The 19,754-nt window shown below is 41.3% G+C and overlaps 2 protein-coding genes across 2 annotated transcripts; one reads left to right on the plus strand and one right to left on the minus strand.

The window, feature by feature from the left end:
* Positions 1 to 473: 473 nt before the first annotated feature.
* Positions 474 to 7,941, plus strand: akt1s1 (AKT1 substrate 1 (proline-rich)). Its single transcript, XM_020094791.2, has 6 exons — positions 474 to 1,441; positions 3,586 to 4,385; positions 4,482 to 4,743; positions 4,923 to 5,006; positions 5,092 to 5,267; positions 7,080 to 7,941. The coding sequence occupies exons 2-6, from the start codon at positions 3,993 to 3,995 to the stop codon at positions 7,215 to 7,217; spliced, it is 1,053 nt and encodes a 350-aa protein (XP_019950350.1). The 5' UTR covers positions 474 to 1,441; positions 3,586 to 3,992; the 3' UTR covers positions 7,218 to 7,941.
* Positions 7,942 to 8,443: 502 nt separating this feature from the next.
* LOC109634171 (tripartite motif-containing protein 16) lies at positions 8,444 to 15,981 on the minus strand. The gene is made up of 5 exons (XM_020094471.2): positions 15,843 to 15,981; positions 11,029 to 11,058; positions 10,789 to 10,851; positions 9,810 to 9,949; positions 8,444 to 9,228 (listed from the first exon to the last, which is right to left on the minus strand). The coding sequence occupies exons 1-5, from the start codon at positions 15,964 to 15,966 to the stop codon at positions 8,824 to 8,826; spliced, it is 762 nt and encodes a 253-aa protein (XP_019950030.2). The 5' UTR covers positions 15,967 to 15,981; the 3' UTR covers positions 8,444 to 8,823.
* Between the last annotated feature and the right edge of the window lie 3,773 nt (positions 15,982 to 19,754).

Genomic DNA, 19,754 nt, shown 5'->3' on the forward strand with positions numbered 1-19,754 from the left:
TCTTTGCAGTTGTTTTGAATTTCCTTGTAACAGTTTTATGGTCTTTTGAGCTATTTTGAGTTTCTTTGCAGCTGTTTTGTCAACTGTGCATCTTTTTTTAGATTATTTGCAGCAGTTATAAGTTTCTTTATAGCTGTTTTTAGTGTTTTTGCATCAGTTTAGAGTTCTTTGCAACAGTTTTTTTTATTTCTTTGTAACTATTTTAGTATGGTAAAAGCTGTTTAAGTGTCTTTGCATCAGATTTGAGTTTATCTGCATCAGATTTGAGTTTTCCTTGCAGCTGTTTTTGTGTCATTGCATCAGATTTGAGTTTCTTTGCAGCTGTTTTTGTGTCATTGCATCAGATTTGAGTTTCTTTGCATCATATTTGAGTTTCTTTGCAGCTGTTTTTGTGTAATTGCATCATATATGAGTTTCTTTGCATCAGATTTGAGTATCTTTTTCAGCTGTATTTGTCTTTATAGCAGTCTTTTGTGTCTTTGCATCAGATTTGAGTTTCGCTGTACCAGTTTTTAGTGTTTTGCAGTGTTAAGAATTTTCCTTTGTAGCAATTTGAGTGTCTTTGCAGCTGAGTGAGCAGCTGCTGTGTGGGTTGCACAGACTCTACAGAGTTGGGTTGGTGGAGCAGGTGAGGAGTTGGTGGGCTGTACACGTGCACGAGAACAAGGAAAGGACGAGCCCGTTCACAGCACTCGATCACGTGTACAACGTGCGTTCGATTGGAAGGCAGTAAACAGGTGACGTCAGAGCTACGCCAAGTTGAGCTTACTGAGACAAAAGCGTATGGTGGCTGAGTGTACATTTCAAAATAAAAGCTTCAATTGGGTACGTTCAATTGTCAAAGTGCAAATGAAGGTGAACCAAATATAAATGCTTACACACAGATTGTGTTACAGAAAAAGAATGAATGATATTTGTTATAAATTATGAATATATCTAGCTGATGACAAAAGTGATAAGACAGAAGCCAAAGTAAGTCCACATTGTAGAAATGAAAGCACAACCCATATCAGATTAATATTTTATAAGGTAACATTATTCTAATATAATTGTTGATGCTTTAACATACACACACTGTTTTGCAGTTTAATTTTTGACACTGCATTATATTTTCAATACACCACACAGTATGAAATAGAAGGGTTACTGTGTTGTACTGTCGATTTTCAATTTTTGAACAACTATTATTATTATTATTATTATTATTATTATTATTGCTGTTTTCATGTGATAACTGTCTATGAAACTTTGCAAAAACAAGTGCTTTTATTTTTAAATCCTCGACCGGAAGCGCTGTGATTGCTCCTTGCTAGCTTGCTGCGGGTGCAGAGCCTAGCTGGGGGAGAGAAATCGTGGGAGAAGCAGAATCTGAGCGATAAAACAAGAAGTAAAGTTAAAGATCGATTAACATCTGGTAACGTGGAAGACAGGACACGAACAGGTGGGTGAACGTCCTCCCGAGCTTCCGTAATTTACACTTGCGCGTCTCGGCTCGTGCTAAAAGCCAGAAAAATGGAGGTGAAACGAGGGTCCATGATGAAGTGGCTGCACAGAACAGTGGGTAAACAACCCGATCAACAACAACAACAACAACAACAACAGGGGCTGAGGAGTGCGTGGTCTGCGGGTTAAACCCAGGCAGGACGGCTGCTTACACGGCAGAGAGGGGATCAATGGAGAGCTGGGTCATTAGGAAGCTACAGTAGCTACAGTAGTTAGCATCGGCTGGTGTCATGCAGCTCACACACAGAGGTGGGGGCTGCGACACAGTCAGAGGACACATCCGTCTGCACAGCTTGTGTTTACGACTTTAGTTGCACGTAATCAAACACATGCAAATCAATTCACTTCAACTAGAGGAGGTAAACGACAGGTCTGTGCATTTATTTCAAGTCTTATCTGTAAACCGGATATTTCTGGACCAGACTCAGGCTTCTTCATTTGTAACTCATTTCATGTCTCAACATATCTCCTTACTGCCTGTTTGCACTGTTTGTTAACTTTATAAATGTGTAATTACCAATATTTAACCAAGTTATATACAGGGGGTGGGAATCGCAGCGTAACCTAAGAAACCATAGGTGAGATAGCCCACGATAACAAGAATATCACGATACAGCAATTCTGCGATGACCAATATATTGCAAGACAATCCTATAACAATGCATCACGTTATCTGAGCATAGAGGAGTTCAAAATGCCCCATAACAGGTGAAGTGTAGCGTCTGTGTATTTATTCACTGCAGTTTGGTGTCAGGTTCACACAAACAAACTGAGATGAGACAATGTACAAGAAAGTGCTTTAAGTCTTATCTTAGTGTCTCTCAAGTTTTTAACAAACACACTGTAACTTGTTGCATATTCCATCATTCTAATGTAAAATATCCCTAAACTGGCAAAAGTCAAAACTTTATTTATATAAAACTAAATAACTAAGTATTGATATTTGGTGCCAGCTGATTGTATCTCATGAGTCAGGATGACAATAGATTGCAGTATCAATATTTTGTCCCACCGCTTCTTATATAGTATACACTTGTGTCCTAGGGGCCCTGATGGCGCTCTGTCCCCCCTAGTTTTCAGTAAGTGGCAGCAGACCCTTGCCCTAAGATTGCAAGCTGTGTAAAGGTAAATAGGGAATGAAAAGCTAAAATCAATATTTTTACTGAGGAAAAATAGCCATGCGTTTTTCCTTTTTTCTTCAAACAATAGAAACAGTCAGTGATGAGGACAGTATCAAGTTTAAGCTGAGATAAGGTGACTGCCACTTCTGTCCCATGTTCTGGTTATGGGGACAGGTATGGTAACTAGATCTGCTAAGGATCATGTTCAATATCATAATTATTAATTGTTTTTCGCATAACATGTCAGAAATAAGTGGACAGATGACATTGAAATCAGTCTCTATGTCTGACGAATATTGTAATATTCAAATAAAATCAGTTTACTATTAAAGCAGGATCTGGTTTGTTAAAAATCAAACATGTAACATTACATTAGGTTCCTTTTTCTTTTTTCCTGTTTTCCTCTTGTCTAGTTTGTCTTTATCAAACCCCCTCTGCACTTCCTGTTTCCCTATTTTCTTATCTCATTTAGTATGGATTGTTGCTAACCACACATATGCTGGATATGCACTGTATTAGTCTGCATGTAGACTATTTGCCAGATGTTACGAAGAGAAACAATCCTGGCGTCACACACTGACGCAGTAAAACAAGAACAAAAATGTCCACACCCAGCCCAGGAGTGTTACCCAATATTGCATGTTGCCTAAATTATAAAAATGATTATTGTTGTTTCACCCTTACAGGTTGGTTTTTTTTGAGAACTAGTTTTTTCTAAATGCAAAGTTTCTGTCAGCTCAGTTAGTTGTAGTTCAACAGCTGGCAGTTGTTGCAGAATAAAGGAATGAGTTTCATACAGACTGAGCTCTTGAGATGATAAATACTGGGTTATGTTTTGTATTTGATTTTAATTGTCATCTACTGTGTTTAAATTAATTTTCTCCTTTTATATATTTTATGATAACACCTTTCATTGTGCTGTTGACCCTGTGTTTACTCATATTTTTTTTTATTTACCCAGGTATCACCAGCAACGTGGCAGCATCTTTTCTCTCCCCTGGCTCTCCAGTGTGTGTAAGGACATCGGCCACTATAAATATACATATATTTACATTAATATATTTATCATATCTTTAAGTCACCTAGTGCCTCTCTACCTGATCAAGCATTCTTTCCCCTGCATCCTCACGAGTGCAAAAACATTTTCAACACCAGCAAGACAGAAGAAACAGATCTCAAGTTTTTAGATGACCACAGCTACCAAAGTTTAAACTGATTACTTGTAACTGTGCTTTATTGAGTTTAATGCCCTCCAGAATCAGTCGTATCTGAGCTTCTGGTTATTCTCTAAACTCTTCAACATTCATCAGCATTGTTCACGTCAACGTAGTCCACTAAAGAAAGCTATAAACAGCTCTTAGCAACATCATGGCCTCCATCACGCAGTTGTCCGAGCCCGAGATCCCAGACAACCACAAGGAGAGCTGGCTGGCGCTACTTTCTGCAGTGGAAACATACTGCCAAAAGACTGGCTGTGACCTAGCTATACTGACAGCCTGTAAGAAGTTCCGGTTGTCAGCGGGCGTCGGCGATGGGGTGAGGAAGCGGGAGAGCTGCAGTGCCTTTCCGAGGGAGTGTGATTTCTCCTACAGCGTCTGGGGTCAGGGGTTTCTGGCTGAGTCGGCACGCCGCTACATGGACGACATTGGCGTGCTGCACTCCACGACCATGCTAACAGCCCAAAAGCACACACGCCAGGCTGGGGGGGAGGGTGGAACCAAGCTGGTGGTTGACCTGACCTCTGACCCAGGACACAGGGGGGTGAGTGGTCTGCTTGTGTGTCACACTGCACTGTGGTACTCCTCAATCGCAGTGTTCTCATCCGTAATATGCTGGGTTGTTTTGCTGTTGTCACAGAGCTTTACAGGAGACGGTGGTGTGGGCGGAGTCAGCCCCAACAGCAGACAGTACTCCCAAAACTACCCGTCAATCTACAGCTCAGGAGCTGGCACCGGGCAGGGTGCCGGGCAGAACGGGAACGAAGAGAGGGAGAGTAGCATGCTGGAGGCCGAGCGAGGGAGACAGAGGTCTGGGATTGTGGATTTGGAAGAAGAGTGTGAAGAGGAGGAAGAGGAGGACGACATGGATGAGAGGAGACCCTATGGGAATGAAAGTGCAGGTGAGGAGCGAGACAGTTGGTCTCTGCCACTGCTGTTATTTCACATTTAACTCTAGTCTAATAATATTCCTGCGATTGTGACACTGTGCAAATTCAATTCAATGTAAACCCCCCCCCCCCCCCCCGGTTTATCTGTGTCTATTTTAGTGTTCTTACGATTTATCGTCCTTCTGCTGCAGGTGTGTTCTCGATGGACGAGGACTCTCTGTCTAGGGACTGCGAGCCGTTCTTTGAATCTGATGGGGAGGAGGAGAGCACTGATGGTAAGAGTTTGATATCTTGACTTTATGTATGTCTGTATACATTCATTATCTCCATTCATTTTTATTTTTTTTCTATCTGTCTCAGGCTCTTTGAGTGAGGACGCCCCTCCACCTCCTCGTGGCATGGCCATGGGTCAGGCTGCTTACTCATCCCGTCACGCCCACCCAATGGCTCTGGCCCGCTCGCTGCCTGTATCTGTGCCCGTGTGGAGCTGCAGAGGAAACCGAGGCGCTCAGGGAGACGGCAACAGCAGAGAGCGGGTGAGAACACACTCGAACACACACAGTATCTTGTCACTGAAGATCCTTATGATGTTTGCACGGTGAGAATTTAATGAAATCTAGCGGTGAAGTTGCATGTCGCAGCTCACCCTCCCCTCACTCTCCCCTTCCAAACATGAGAGAGAACCTATGGTAGCCTTCAGTTGTCATAGAAACTCAAAAGGTGTTTAGTTTGTCCAGTAACTGTACAAAAAACATGGCGGCCTCCATAGAGAGGACCCACTCTGGCGTAAACGTAAAGTATTTAAATATAAAGGGGCTATTCTAAGGTATAGAAAAGAGCAATTTGTACAAGTAAGATGAAACACACCAATGAAACCATCCCTAGGATTATTTTGTATTGAATTTCTGCCAATAGATCCCTTTCACCTAAATCTTACTCACTGGACCTTTAACCTGTTTTCATCACCGGGACAAAAATAATTCATGCATTATCATCATTGCCTGATTTTTTTTCTAATATGTGAATATTACTGCTCGTGTTTCTGGAGCTAATCTAGTTGAGTAATCCACTCAGCTGAGGAGGTTTTGTCTTCATCAGTGTTTGTCTGACAGTCACAAACCCATTTCCATGAAACTTTGTGGAGGGGTGAGGCACGACCTGAGCAAGAACCAAATTACACCCAGGCCACACAGAGGGCATGTGTCCTGACAGTGTTTGCTGTGTGTGCGCTGTGGAGCTGCTCTGTGAGGTTTCTTGTAAGATCTCTGTATTTCTTTAATAAAAGTAGGTCTAAGTTCTAGAGTGCTTTTACTTTGAAACAGGGACAGGGAGCATTGTGAATATTTGTGTTTGTTACATATTTAACAGACATTGAAACCGCATTAAAGATCATTTTGTCTATGTTGGTGTGAACTGCAGGCGGTGAGACCCCAACTCTCTAGAACAGGGTGGATCCGGATCAATAGTTAGAGCCAGGAATTTCTTCCCTTTCTTAAATTTGGCAAGCTGTGCCCCCTCTGAGCCCCCTAATCTCTGCTGCTGCCTACAGAAGATCATGGAAGTGCAGATTTTTGACAATAATACAAGTACAAGTTGCGTAAGCTTATTAAATTATATCATTAAGAATTTGTGTTAAATATTGCTGGGAAGTACTGAAACAAGCATGATATAATATACAGTATACTTATAGGTCATATGTCCACTGGTTTTCCATCATACTTCAATACTTGACTAAAACAAGTATTGGAATTACGTTTGTCTCTGCGAGGGAGGTTATATTGTCATCTACTGGACGGATCAGCATGAAACCTGAGGGAAGGATGTGATTTAAAAGAGAATTGGGTGTTTGTAAATCTGCTGCTGCTTCATCTGCCACGAGGAGTGACTGATAGTTGTTTTTCTCCATCCAATAGACAATTTCATTTACTTTAACCTTTAGAAATAAATTCTATAGATAAAATAAAATGTTCTGCTTTCATTTGTTAAATTGAAATTCATTTTCCTAAAAGAAAGGTAATGAGAGAACTGATGAATAAAACAAGCTGTTGTTTGTCTTCTGATGTTGTTGTTGATGCTGACATGTTTCATGGCGTCTAAAGACCAAGACAAAGAAACAATTCACCTCTCAGTATTCTGATGCACAAGCTAATGGCCACGACAGCTCCATCAGTTCATGTGACCGTAAAAGTATGTGTGACATTTGTGTGAGGTCATAATGGAAAAATATTTTACAAAAAACATCTCATAATAGTGTGAATTTGGAATTTTCCCTTTAACGCCCAGGTTCTCGTCTCTGACCCCCCATGACCCTCCTGTGCCCTCTATGTGTGTGTGTGTGTCCCCTTCAGGTGGGCTGTGCTGACTTGGAGCACATTGCTGCCAGTATGAAAGCCCTGCTGGCCCCCGGAGCCACCGACGGGACCGAAATGTTTGGGGCCCTGCCTCGGCCCCGTCTCAACACCGGGGACTTCTCCCTCAAGCACTGAGAGTGTGAGACGAGCAGAGGGAAGACAGAGAAAGGGATAGAGGGGAGCGATTGAGAGTGGAAAAGGAAACGTGGAGAAAGATATTGTCATGACAACCGAGGGATAAGGCGGGGCCTGTATTTTGGCAGATGTGATGTACAGTTTGTGAAACGGTGTAAAGGCTAGGACCTCCATTTATCTCACTAACCAAAATTTACGGCACATGCTTCGAGGAGTAACGGAGAAAGAAATGTTATGAACACTAATAACATTTTCAACACTATCACTCCACCAACCAACCAACCAACCACCCACCACCTCGTCACTACACATTTCACAACACTAGTGACTTCACGTCTCCAAACACTACATTAGTACTGGACCTGAGGAAAAGGTTAAAGTAACACGAAGCTTGTTGCTTTTAAAAAATGTGAGCGGAGGACCCCAGCACCTCCTCATAACATGCCTGTTTGTACTTTTACTTTTGCCAATGAATGACTGACTGATCGGATGATTGTAAATCGATGCAGCGTTATAGGGGTTGGTGTTCTTTTTTGTTTTGTTTCTTCGCTCCGGATGTTGAGTGAATGAGGAAGTGAGTGTGTGTGACTGTGTGTGTGTGTGTGTGTGTGTGTGGAAAAAGAGAAGATGGTTTGATTGAAAAAGATGTCCACATTTGACATTTCAAAAACAATTAAATGTTCCATGAATTACTTTTGTTGTTAATAAAGGAGCAACACCAAGAGAGAAGACTCGTTGTGATTTTGTGTGAGGATGCAATACCACGGAGATCCTCTGGAGGGCATTGGTACTACACTATAAAATCAATGGCTATATTTAGGACTACAAAATAATACAGCCCTTCAGTTGTACCCCTCCACCAGTCTATATCATTTTATTTTTACATATTCATGAGATTACTGTGACCTTTGACCTGTGAAATCTAATCAATTGATCTTTGAGTACAAGTGACAACTGATGAAAATTTGAAATCCCCATGTTCAAGAGGCCGAAAACATTTTTTGTAAGGTCCTTGGACCTTTGATGACCATTGCAATGACCTTGGACCTTCAACCAAAATCTAATCAGTTCATCCCTGAGTCCAAATGAATGTTTGTTTTGAATTTGAGGAAATTCTCTCGAAGCCTTCTTGAGATATCGTATTCACAAGAATGGGACGGACAGACTACCCGAAAATAGAACACTAGCTGTCGCTGGTGTTGAGGCATAAAGAAACATGGTGTCAGTAATATTACACAACAATTGAATTTATTGTCTACATTCAGCACATAAAAAATACATAGACTCTAAAGTTAATCAAGCACTCAAGTACATGTAAAGCTCTGTGTATACATAAACATACACAACTTTGCCTATTTTCTAACTTAAATTAAATTTGTAAATGCAATAATAAATAAAAATAATAAGGCATATTTGGTTATATTTAGATTTGAACAGCATTCTTCATGCACCGGAGAAAGCAAACACAAGCTACACAAATTTCTCGACGTGCTTCGGTTCTGCTCTACAACTCCAACACTTGTTCCCCAAACAACTTGACACCTTCTTAAATTTACACCCTGTGACCCCACCCCCGCACCCCGCAGCCCAAACCCGTTCTAATTTGTCACTGATCCTTTTTCCGGATGAGGGAGAAGGAATTGGTGCCGACCCAGAACCCGGGGAAAAGCTTTTCCTGGACGTTGGCCTTGAACTTGTGAATCAGCCGCACCTCCTTCTCGCCCTCCCCCTCCACCAACAGGAACTTGATGATGCCGGCAGGCTGGTCAACATACACTCCCATGGTGGTGGACGGGGGGAGTTGGATGTCCACATTCTCGCCGTTGTGCCAGACCTGATAGCAGGAGCCGGACCAGCCAACGCCCCAGGAGCCGCTGTTCTCCCCGAGGCCGCAGGCCCCCTCCTGCACCTTCCGGGGCGCACTCTCGCAGACCACCCCGATCACCACCCACCCTTCGTATTCCACCTCCCAGTACCCTCGATGGCCCAGCAGATTCTCCTTACACAGCACCTGAGGAGAAGGTCCAACATTACACAAGTGTCAGAATTACAGTTGCTTATATAAAGAATAGATCAACAACTCATTTTGATGAAAAAAGAAACACTTTTATTTAGTTGTTATATAAAATGGTGGACAGTTCCACAAAAAGTAAAGCCAAAACTTCTTGATAGCCCCCTGGTGGCTGGCTGCAGTAAGTCATAAACCTTACCTTCTCCATGTTAGTAGATGAGACATGGTCCATGGTCAAAAAAATACAAGACATAATGTAGTTTATTGAGGAGTGAAAATTTATTTTGAAATAAGTGCAGGAAACAACACAAAGTATTTATAAGGAAACTAGTGTCTGAAAATAACTGTTAATTTACTCAGCTACTGTAATTAAGTACAATTTTGAGAAGCTTTATTCAAGTATTTCAAATTCATGCTACCTGCTACTCTTTTTGCTCATTAAGAACATAAGTGTTCTCGATTAAAGCACTCCTCAAACTGTTTTGTCACATGACCTCCCTGTCATGTTCAAGTGCATCTTTTCCACAATGACTAGTGATGACAACACTGCAGGTTTGATTCCTGTTTTATTAGCCACCTACCTGTGGTGAGTGGTCGTATCTCTCAGGCCTGTTGGGATACGGGCAGACTGCATCAGACGTACGAGCCACTTTGGAGCTGCCCTCTGAAATCCACAACAGTTTCTGTGCAGTTTTATCATCCAGAGAGGGCTGGAAAAAATCTGAGAGAAGGGAGGAGGGACACATGAAAACAAAAGTCAGGGAGATAAGAGACAGAAATATGACAGATGACCTGGAGACACAAAAACAGGTCTGAGAAGATAAGAACAGAAAATGAAGAAGTAAGGGAAATCCCACTGAATAGAAGGTAGAGATAAAAGTTAATCTGAATATATACTTTGGAGTTTTAAAAAGGCCCAGTTTTGTTGTGAAGTTAAATTAGACCCCGCTTAACAATGAAACTGCAACAGTTCAACCTTCATTTTTATATTCCCATTTCAGATTTAAAATGTAATATCTACTGCTACAAATATCTGCATTTGTAAATGAGAAACACTACATCTCATCAAGTTGATATACAGAAAAAGAAATGAAGGAGATGACCCTTAAAATGTGTTTCTGAGTGACTGGTTGGAAACAGAGATACAGAGATACAGTATGTGAGCCAAAGTCAAACAACCAGGGATTTGTGGAATAAGTTTAGGCATAAAAAAACATTTACATTTAACCAAGCTTATTGACTTTGTGTTTAAAGTTACCCGAGTAACAAAAGTGTTACCAGATCTAAAAATCTGCTTAAATGTGAAAACAAACATTTCTTGATTAATCACTTATATTGTTGTATTATTCTCTGTGTTAATAATTATAAATCGATTACATTCTAAATATTTTAAATGCATTAAACTTTTTTAATGACTTAATAAATCATATTTGGCACAACAAAGACTCCATACTTCACTGCGCTACTATCCTCAAGTAGCTTTAATCAATACTGGGAGTGAGCCATACTGTATGGCAGTGATGCTGGATTTCTTTTGAAAAAAAATTAAATAAAAGTTACATTTCATGAAGTCAGCCCTGGTGGTGGGTTCAGGGACATTTGGCTCATATGGCGGCAGCTTCTCTGAGGGAACAGACAGGAGAGATAATCAGAGCATTAGAGGGAAAATGTATTTACTTTATCACGTGTGGATGATCAGATTTACACGACACCATCTATTGAATTTAATGAACTGATCTTGTTCTCCTTTTGGTGATTTACGAAGACAATCCAACAGCAGTAACAAATGTTGCTCTTTACCTTCCACGGGAGCTGCACTGTTTTTTCTTCCTGTAATAGAAAGAGATGAGAGTGAATCAGAGTGTGTGTGTGTGTGTGTGTGTTTATTTCACATCTATGGCAGCAAAGTGACAAATAGATATGGGATGCTTTATGGCCTCTCCCCAGAGATCCCCCTCACAATGGCTTGTGTAAAATGAAATGCACAACACTATTCAGGATGGCACTGACAAGTTAACTCTAAATCCTCTCATCTTTCTCCGCAGCCTCTCCCCTTCATCAGTGCCTCTGTCAGGCTGCCGCTCGTCCAGTAAATCACCTGCTGCTCTCAACCCGCACTAATTCACAGTAGAGTATGTGTGCAATGTCGGCCCAGCACTGATTCATGAAGTTTCTGCTCAAGGTTTAGGTTTCAACGTGGGGAATCCAGAGGCCCGGGCCTGCATCTGTTAACCACACACATCATGGCCACTGACAGCAGCAGGAGTCTCATTCTAAGAATACACTTTCTGCACGATGCTGTTACTTCACACCACCCAGAGCATGTTTGTCATGTCGTAGGCCAGTGTGTAATCTCTGTTCATTTGTTCCTCCTCCAGTTCGTGAGTCACCCTGTCTGCTGGCATTCGGGGGAAAAACTTGCACTGGTCAGTCTTCGCTCATGTTACCACCTCTCAGATTTCACACTGACAAATAGGCTCGGTCCTCATCATTCTTACTCACCTAACAGTTGCATCATCTTGATTTGTGTGTCACCAAAATTAGACGAAACAAACTCAATTTGCTTCTAGTTCCATACAAGGGTGTTTTGGTCATTTTGTCACAGCTCAGGGCTGCAAGGTATATGAGACTTCCTCTACATAATTAAAGACACATATGCTTTTATACGAGGTTAAGTATAACATTTACCTCCCCACGCTGCAAATATGACATTAAATTACATTGAAGCTGCATTTAAAAGCTACCTGACTTCATCAAATGGAAATATTCTGGATATTTTCTCACATTGAACACTTTTCTCTATTGTTTTCTGTATTAAAATTTGAGTCATTACAAAAAAGAAAAATATTCATTTCAACAGCTCTCTGCCCTTGGCTTGGAAAACGGCTGTAGGAGTGGGGCATGGTTGCTTTTGCAGCATAATGTTATTTGCAAATGATGATAATAATATAATAACAATAATCATAAACTTTATTTATACAGATCCTTTCAAAAGACACAGGTACAAGGTGCTTTACAAGTTAAAAATTAAAATGATTGAAATAGTCACTAAGATTGGAACTAGGGGAAAGCACACCTATAAAAATGTGTCTTTAAGAGAGGATATATCAGGATAAACTCTCTTTAGATGCAGCTTTCCACTCTCTACATAACACTGAAGTTGCACGTGTCAGTGAACCCAAAAAAATCTTAGCTAATCTAATCTTTTAATCTTCTACACTACATTTACATTACTGTGAAAAGCCACATTGGTAATAGTTCAATCAAATTTGCCAAACATTGCAGTTATCTGACAACTGTCTTAAGTTATTAAATCTATTGAAACAGAAAAACAGTGTTAAACCAAAGCAAAAGTACTTCAAATGTGCACTTGTGTAAATATAATTAGTTACATTCCACCAGGTATTTTTCATTGTTTTAATTTGTTCATCCGGCTTCTACTTTAACAACAACTAATTGGTCCTTTTCTATCGTATTTACAGTTTGGTTCATGTTCTGAATGCATCAATGTAGGATTTCATTGATTCAAAATCATTTGTGTCTTTTGGTTTTTGTTCTTTGCTTTATTTTTTTTTGTCATTGTGTGAATAGTATACAAATCAGCCATTTGTGTGTTTATGTGGATTATTAACATGCATATAAACGGACTGAATGACCGCAGTGCGACCATTGTCGGCCTGTGGCTCTCGTAGAGCTGGCGTCAATGTGCCTGAGGTCATCGCATTCGGGTGGTATGCCCGCCCTGGCAGAGCCTGGAGGACACATGGAGGGGGATTGAGTTGCTTTCACAGAATCTTGTCGACATGCAGGTCTGATGAGTTGAGGAGGGTTGTGGGGTCTTTTTAAAGGTTGACTTTTCAAGCAACAATCCATTACTCCTCTTATATAGCCTAAAATACAGCGTGTGCTGTAATTATCAACTTAAATACTCGGTGTGTCTGTTATGACGCAGACTATTATGTGGAATACAATTACTCGACCTAAGCCACTAAGACCAGAAAATGTGATAATTGCTTGGGTATGCTGATATAATAATTGGACTCCACTGAGGGTTAAGATTCAAAAACAGATCTGATTCAAGTTTGGATTTTGTCCACATGTCCTTACTTACTTCAGCAGCATGTTCACTGCAGTATGGACATTAATGGCGGCGAGCGGGAAGGGGACAGACCCTGACCAGATGAAGGGGAGACCTGGCAGGACGGACGGAGTAAAGGTCATGCAGGCCTCATTGGAAACATCACGATGGAGCAGAGAGACACCAAGTGACAGATCACTTCATCCATCTTCCTCGTCGTGTCTCGATTAAAGGGACACAGCAGGTGAGCTGGTGGGGGGCCTCCATGAAAGAAAAGCCGTGCGGATTAATGTCGGGGTGATCAAGGCATTAAGAGGAATTACAGAGGAGAGACTGGGAGACGTTTGGAGAAATTCTACACTGTGAATAAATGCATCTTCAAATCTGCGAGGTGTTTCTGGCATCTTCAACACCTCGGTAACCTCACAGTGAGATATCAGGCTGGCCAAAACTGAGCTGGTGGTGGGGGGGGGGTGCGACTGGAAATGCAGTTTGATAGCTCCCCAGCTGCTCTGTGGAGGTTAAACCCCTGTTGATGCCTGTCCACGCTCAACGGGACAGGCATCAACAGAAAAGCCCCATAGAGATAAACAGTTACTCAAGAAGATTGATGTCTTGACATTGTGGCAACAGAGACATGGAGGAGACGGGCTGCAAGACTAAAGGTGTGAGGTGTAAACATATTTAAGGGCAGAGGGGCCGTAAAAAAGATTCAAGTCGGAATAATGGCTGAATGGCTGGATGAACGATGAGTTTGAGCAAGAACTACTACAAAGTAAGCTAACAGAGGCAGAATTCAGGAGGATGAGATATCTTCAGTGAGGTCAATCTGAGATTAATTCTGATGTGGACCAACGACGAGCTATAAAACTTGAGTTCCATCCACCTGCAGACTGCGTGTTTCAGCAACCTAGCTAAAAGGTCATCGCTGGACCTCCACATGCTTCATGGATTTTTTTGATTGGACACGCGTTAGACTTTTCCCCTTCCTGAGTCTCACCTCTCAGAGGGACGTCGCCACCTTATCTGTGAGGATCAGTTTCTAACATCCCACTGAGGCAGCAAGATCAGACAGTATAGTCAGATGAGGAAGATGGAGAGAGAGAGAGAGAGAGAGAGAGAGAGTGAGAGAGACAGAGAGAGAGATGAGTAGGGGTGGCACAAGCCCAGGCTCATCCCTCAGGTTCCTGTCAAGTATGAAGATTCCTTGGCTGGAAGCTCCGCACGGTGATTGCACGCGTGAGATGGAGATGCAAAGGGAATAGGGCACATGTGGAGGACGCAGGATGTAGGGAAAAAAAATAATTTATGCAGGAAAGCTTTAAGTTAGCTCCTGACCCGCAACATTAAAAACATTAAATACATTGATTATTACATTTTATGCAGCCAATAAAAACTAATAATATTGATCTGTTATCAATTATCTTTCCATTCCGGTGACAGAAACTTCTGATGGTGCTGATTCCTTAAGGATAAGTCAAAGTGCAGAGGTAGTGGCAGAATCAAACTACCACAAATAAAACTGAGCTGGGCTTTTACATTAAGCGTGCAGCATTTCACACTTCATTACTCAGGGGAGGGATGGGCAACATTTGGGGAGGTGGGGGAAGTCCAGGCATGGGTTTGAAAGAGGCCAGGAGAGCCACAATAGGCCAACAAATGGTGCAACAGGTGAGGGAGTGAAGCAATGGAGGCACCACCACATCACGTGGTGTGGGACGAAAGGAAACGAGAAAGATGGGTAGAAATGTGAGCCCTGAAATTGCAGAGGGGGCTTTGACATGAGGGGCGCTCGGTAAGCGATGGCACAAGTGCAGGAGAAACCATAACCTCCCAGGGAGAAGCTCTTTCTAGCACTTTGCTGACATGATTAATGGGCCGGAGCGCTGGCAGGATCCAAGGTGAGGAGGGATGTTTGGCCCGCGCTGACTTTCAGCAATGGTCAGCATGAAGTTCTTTAATAACATCGAATAAACAACATATGACACACATAATAAATGTGTAATAAAACACTTTGACAAGCAATAAATAAAGTTAAACCTTCTAAAGCTGAGACTCATAGTGATAATAATATAACACAGAAGGGCACGACTCTATTCTGATGAATATTCAAGCATTTTATGTGAACTTTTCAGATATTGGAACGATCTATGAAAATAAATTAGAATTTGAAATATAAATAAAACAAAAGTGTTACGTTTTTCTGGTAATAATAAGGTTTGCAAATGCATTTCAGTAAGAGAAATGTGAAGAAATCCAAAAAGATGATTCAAATTGGGATCCAGTTTTAAGCCTGCACGGCAACAAATTAATTCTGCTAGGATTTAACTGCAGAATCTAAATCACAGGAAAACACCACAGATTCCATGATTCATTGTAAATTTAAATACAGTTTACTTGTCATTGACCTGATGTAAAAACAGATGCTCATAGTCATGAGTCAATGATAAATAACAGATGCTTTTGGCTCATTTGCCACATGGTGTAATGACCCTTGCAGGTCCCTGCAGGGACTCAGGTGAGGATGCTTGCCTACCTGCTTTCTTGGGCACAGGCATGATTCCCTCGGTGCTCGCGGCGCTGTTGGGTGTCAAACTTGGGGAGGTCTTGCGATTGCACTGCCTGCAAGTCTCTGGAGGGTCTCTCTTATTAACTTCCATATGAGTGGGGAGGGGGTAAAGCGGGCAGGGAGGAGGGGGTGTACATAAGTTTTGTTTGGAAGTAACGGCCGCCTGCAGGGGGGATCGTCCTGACACATGAAACTCCTGATCCTTTCTAGGGATCACATGGATGGAGATGGACAGGCAAATACCCAGTATATCCCAAGTATGCGCGCTCTTTTACATACACATGGACTGGGCATGTGCGTGAGCTACACGCCCCCTCAGATCTGATAAACACATTCATATGAAATGATGTAAACTACATAATTTAGGTAGTGAATGAAAAGAAAACTGTGCAACCATGCGGGGGTCAACCGCACATTTCTAGAGCTCCTAAATTCACGTAATGGCCAACCAGAGAATGACCAAATGGTTTTACAACCTGACACGCGCTGCAGGTGTTTGTTTATGTTTAGAGAAAAGTTGAAATCAGTATTCAAGGTGGAGGCCAGAAAATCAGCGGGAGGCCGTCATCAGGTTCAGATGTCATCGCTCAGTGGCGCCTGTAGACAGACACCTCCTGGCTGAGAACTTGGGGCAAAGTCTGCTCATCTGCTGGTGCGGTCACAGTTTGGAAATAACAGCTTGTAACTTTGCGCTGCAAATGTTGCTGACGTTTCCTCTCATCGTCTCAAGAGACTAATTTTAATATGGCTTCCAGCGAAGATGTTGTTACCTCTGACAAGGAAGTCATGTTCCCCCCCCCACCCCGTCCTTTCATTTTTGTGTTGGTTCGTCTGCAGGATTATGCAAAAACTTCGAAACAGATTTGGTGGGATGTGGGCTGAGGAAGCATTTTTTGAAATTTTAACCAAGGGAACAATTCATGGATCTTACTGAAAAATAAAATCAGACACATTTAGGGGACTGATGACTGTAGGAAATTTGGTGCAGCTTGATGGAATTTAAAGGGGACTGTTGGTCTTGTCTTGATCATCCTCTTTAGTTTAGTGCATTGTATTCCATCCTCAGTCTCTTAAAAGATTATATATTTTCGGCTCAAGATGAATCTAATATCTTGTCTGAACTTTTGGCAGCTCCGTATCACTGACTTCATTTAAAGTATTCAGTTTTTTTTCTGGCTGCTCTGTGTCATGTCTCTCTGTGAGAGCTTACCATCAAATATGAAGAAGTCCAACTATAATATATGATTTTGCAGTAACCTAAAGCCATAACATCTGCAAACTTGATAGAAAGTTATAGATTCCTAAAATGAAGAAAGGACCCAGAAGCCTTGATTATAAAATGGACACATGAGACAAAGCACTTCACTTCAAGAATACGCTAAAAAAGGAAATTACACTCACCATAAATTCAATCAAGCTGCATTAAATTACACACACTTATTGTAGAACATAGGACAAGGTCGAGAATATTCATTGTATGTTTGAATGTCAACCACCAGTTGATGTTAGCAGATATTAGCGACCACCAGGGAATGTTAGGGGCAAATCTTCAGTTGTGCAGCTGGGCGTCATCAGGTGTTCTGTGCTGATATCACTTCACTAAATAGTGAATAGTGAATATATTTGAATGTTTTTTTCCATCAAGATCCATAATTGAATCCTTAGGAAATTTTCAAAATATCAAAGAAAAACACCCAATCTCACAAAGTTAAAGAAAGTGATAAAAATCTCCTGGATTAGCACCAAAATGTATTCATACCACATCCTCCCCCAAGTTACATGATATCCGTCCAGTAGTTTTTGTATCATCTTGCTTTCAAATAACCCAACCAACAAAAAAACAGACGGGGGAAAATGTACAAAATATGTCTGTATTTTTAGCAAAAAGTACAAAATTTAAAACAAACAAAATGACCCCTTTCATTGACTTGCCAAAATCTTGATCTGCAAAGTAACTAGTGACTGTAGATGACAGATAAATGCAGTAAAACATGAAGTAAAATATGAATTCACGTGAAGACACGTGAGCTGGAACCTCTGCGTGGGGATAATTTCCTTCATAGGCTAATATTGATTGATAAAACTTAAATAGGATATAACTTCCCTGTCATGAGAAAGTGTCCCCCGATGCTACTAGAGGAGGAATTTTAATGGAGTGTAACAGCCCGCTCAGTGGTGGCTTCTATAATACCAGTTCTGCTCCGTGCGAGGCATGAAAACAACATTTTAGCACCTGCTGCTTACTGCTGTCAGAGAGGGGGCGTAAATAGTATTGTACCATGACCTCTGGGCTGTTTGAAGCCACTATGCAAAACATTACACACTCAGTGGTCGCTATGCAACATTGCTGTGTACTTTACATCCCTGTGTAGCCATTAAATGTCCTCTCGTATTACTTCATTACATGTTAGCATGATGGTGCTATGGTGACATGTTTAAAGCGTGACATGGAGGCAGGGATACAGTACAATAAGGCTGTAATCTGAGGTGGCCAGCCGAGCTGTCAGGACCTGTTCCTGTAGTTTTCTTGGCTCTCGTCTGATTGACAAGGCAGGTGCTTCCTCCCTCTCACTTCCCTCTCTTCTCTGTTGTGCACGTGGATTTGGCTCTCACTGTGCACACTGCCTGGTGTTTATCCCGCAGCGACTAATGGCTATCACACAACTGTTATTTATTATTTAATGTGGATTACAACAAGTATTTAGATGTTCCATATCAGTACAAATACCAATACAACAATATAAATACTAGAAGTAAGTAATAAAAGTATTTAAAAAAATATAAAGTAAAAGTACTTGTTGTTATTGATTATTATTTGCACAGATGCACCATTTTACTCTTGTAGCAGTTCGAGATGACATCAGAATACTTTACATACAGTGTAGTTGTTTATTTCTGTGGTTCCCAAATTAGGGTTTGGGCCCTCAGAAGGGTCACAGGGTAAACCAGAAGAGGTGAGGAGAGGGTTAATGAGAGAGGGAAGAAAAAAGTTTGAATTCCGCTGCAAAATTCTCTCGTTTTTGTTTAGGGGTTAGATATTGGAAAGTTTGACATCTTTTGGGCCCAAACACTAAATCATAAATCAAACTAGACTCTGGTTTCTTAGGTCCACCAACCAAACAGTTTGAGAACCAATGGTTTTATTTTGATTTAATATTCTTTTTATAAGCTTATGTATGTTTGTATGAAATAAAACATTAATCTGAATGTTACTGGTGACCACAGTAAATGCACTGAAGTTAAACATACAGTTTCTCTGAGTTGCGCAGACTGAAATAATCAAGTGAAATATAAAAACCCTAAAATTGTATTTGGTTACATTTTACCTACTTCTTTGTTTTCATAAAACCCCAGCAGCTCATGTGGTCTCTTTGGCAGGACGCTGTGGAGGAAACGAGGCAAACGTCATTAGTTTACACAGCTTAAAGCATCATTAATAAACCACACATGGTTAAAACGTCCAGATTTACAGCGTGGAAACGACAGGTCAGACTCAAGTGACCCCCAGAGTTTCAGTGCAACATAAACCTAGTAACTGCTCCTAAATCACAATGTGTCATTCACCCGCCGAACACATGGAATCATGCTGACATTGGTGGTCTCCAGGCAACAGAGAGCCAGGAGATTTATGGGTAACTGCTGCCATGCCAGCCTGTTTCATGTACCGTATGTAATCCCCCCCCATGTTTCTCCATCATGTTTTCCTCTGCGATATTTCTCAGTTACATACAATGTTTATAAAGCCATGTGTTCCCTTATCTCCTGTCAAATGTTTGCAGAACAGAACCATCTGCAACATTTTTAAATTAATTTCATTGTCATGAATCTCTGGGTTGGTTGAAGTGTACGTACCATAAACTGTTTATGAAGATGGACGAC

The sequence above is a fragment of the Paralichthys olivaceus genome, chromosome 5 (genome assembly GCF_024713975.1).
Source record: "Paralichthys olivaceus isolate ysfri-2021 chromosome 5, ASM2471397v2, whole genome shotgun sequence".
Lineage (NCBI taxonomy): Eukaryota > Metazoa > Chordata > Actinopteri > Pleuronectiformes > Paralichthyidae > Paralichthys > Paralichthys olivaceus.

Coding starts and splice junctions, on each gene's coding strand:
- akt1s1 (XM_020094791.2), top strand. CDS start 3,993: ATGGCCTCCATCACGCAGTTGTCCGAGCCCGAGATCCCAGACAACCAC. Junction 4,744..4,922: donor CTATGGGAATGAAAGTGCAG/GTGAGGAGCGAG, acceptor CTTCTGCTGCAG/GTGTGTTCTCGATGGACGAG. Junction 5,268..7,079: donor ACGGCAACAGCAGAGAGCGG/GTGAGAACACAC, acceptor TGTCCCCTTCAG/GTGGGCTGTGCTGACTTGGA.
- LOC109634171 (XM_020094471.2), bottom strand. CDS start 15,966: ATGGAAGTTAATAAGAGAGACCCTCCAGAGACTTGCAGGCAGTGCAAT. Junction 11,059..15,842: donor GCCTGTGCCCAAGAAAGCAG/GTAGGCAAGCAT, acceptor TTTCTATTACAG/GAAGAAAAAACAGTGCAGCT. Junction 9,229..9,809: donor GATACGACCACTCACCACAG/GTAGGTGGCTAA, acceptor CCTTCTCCTCAG/GTGCTGTGTAAGGAGAATCT.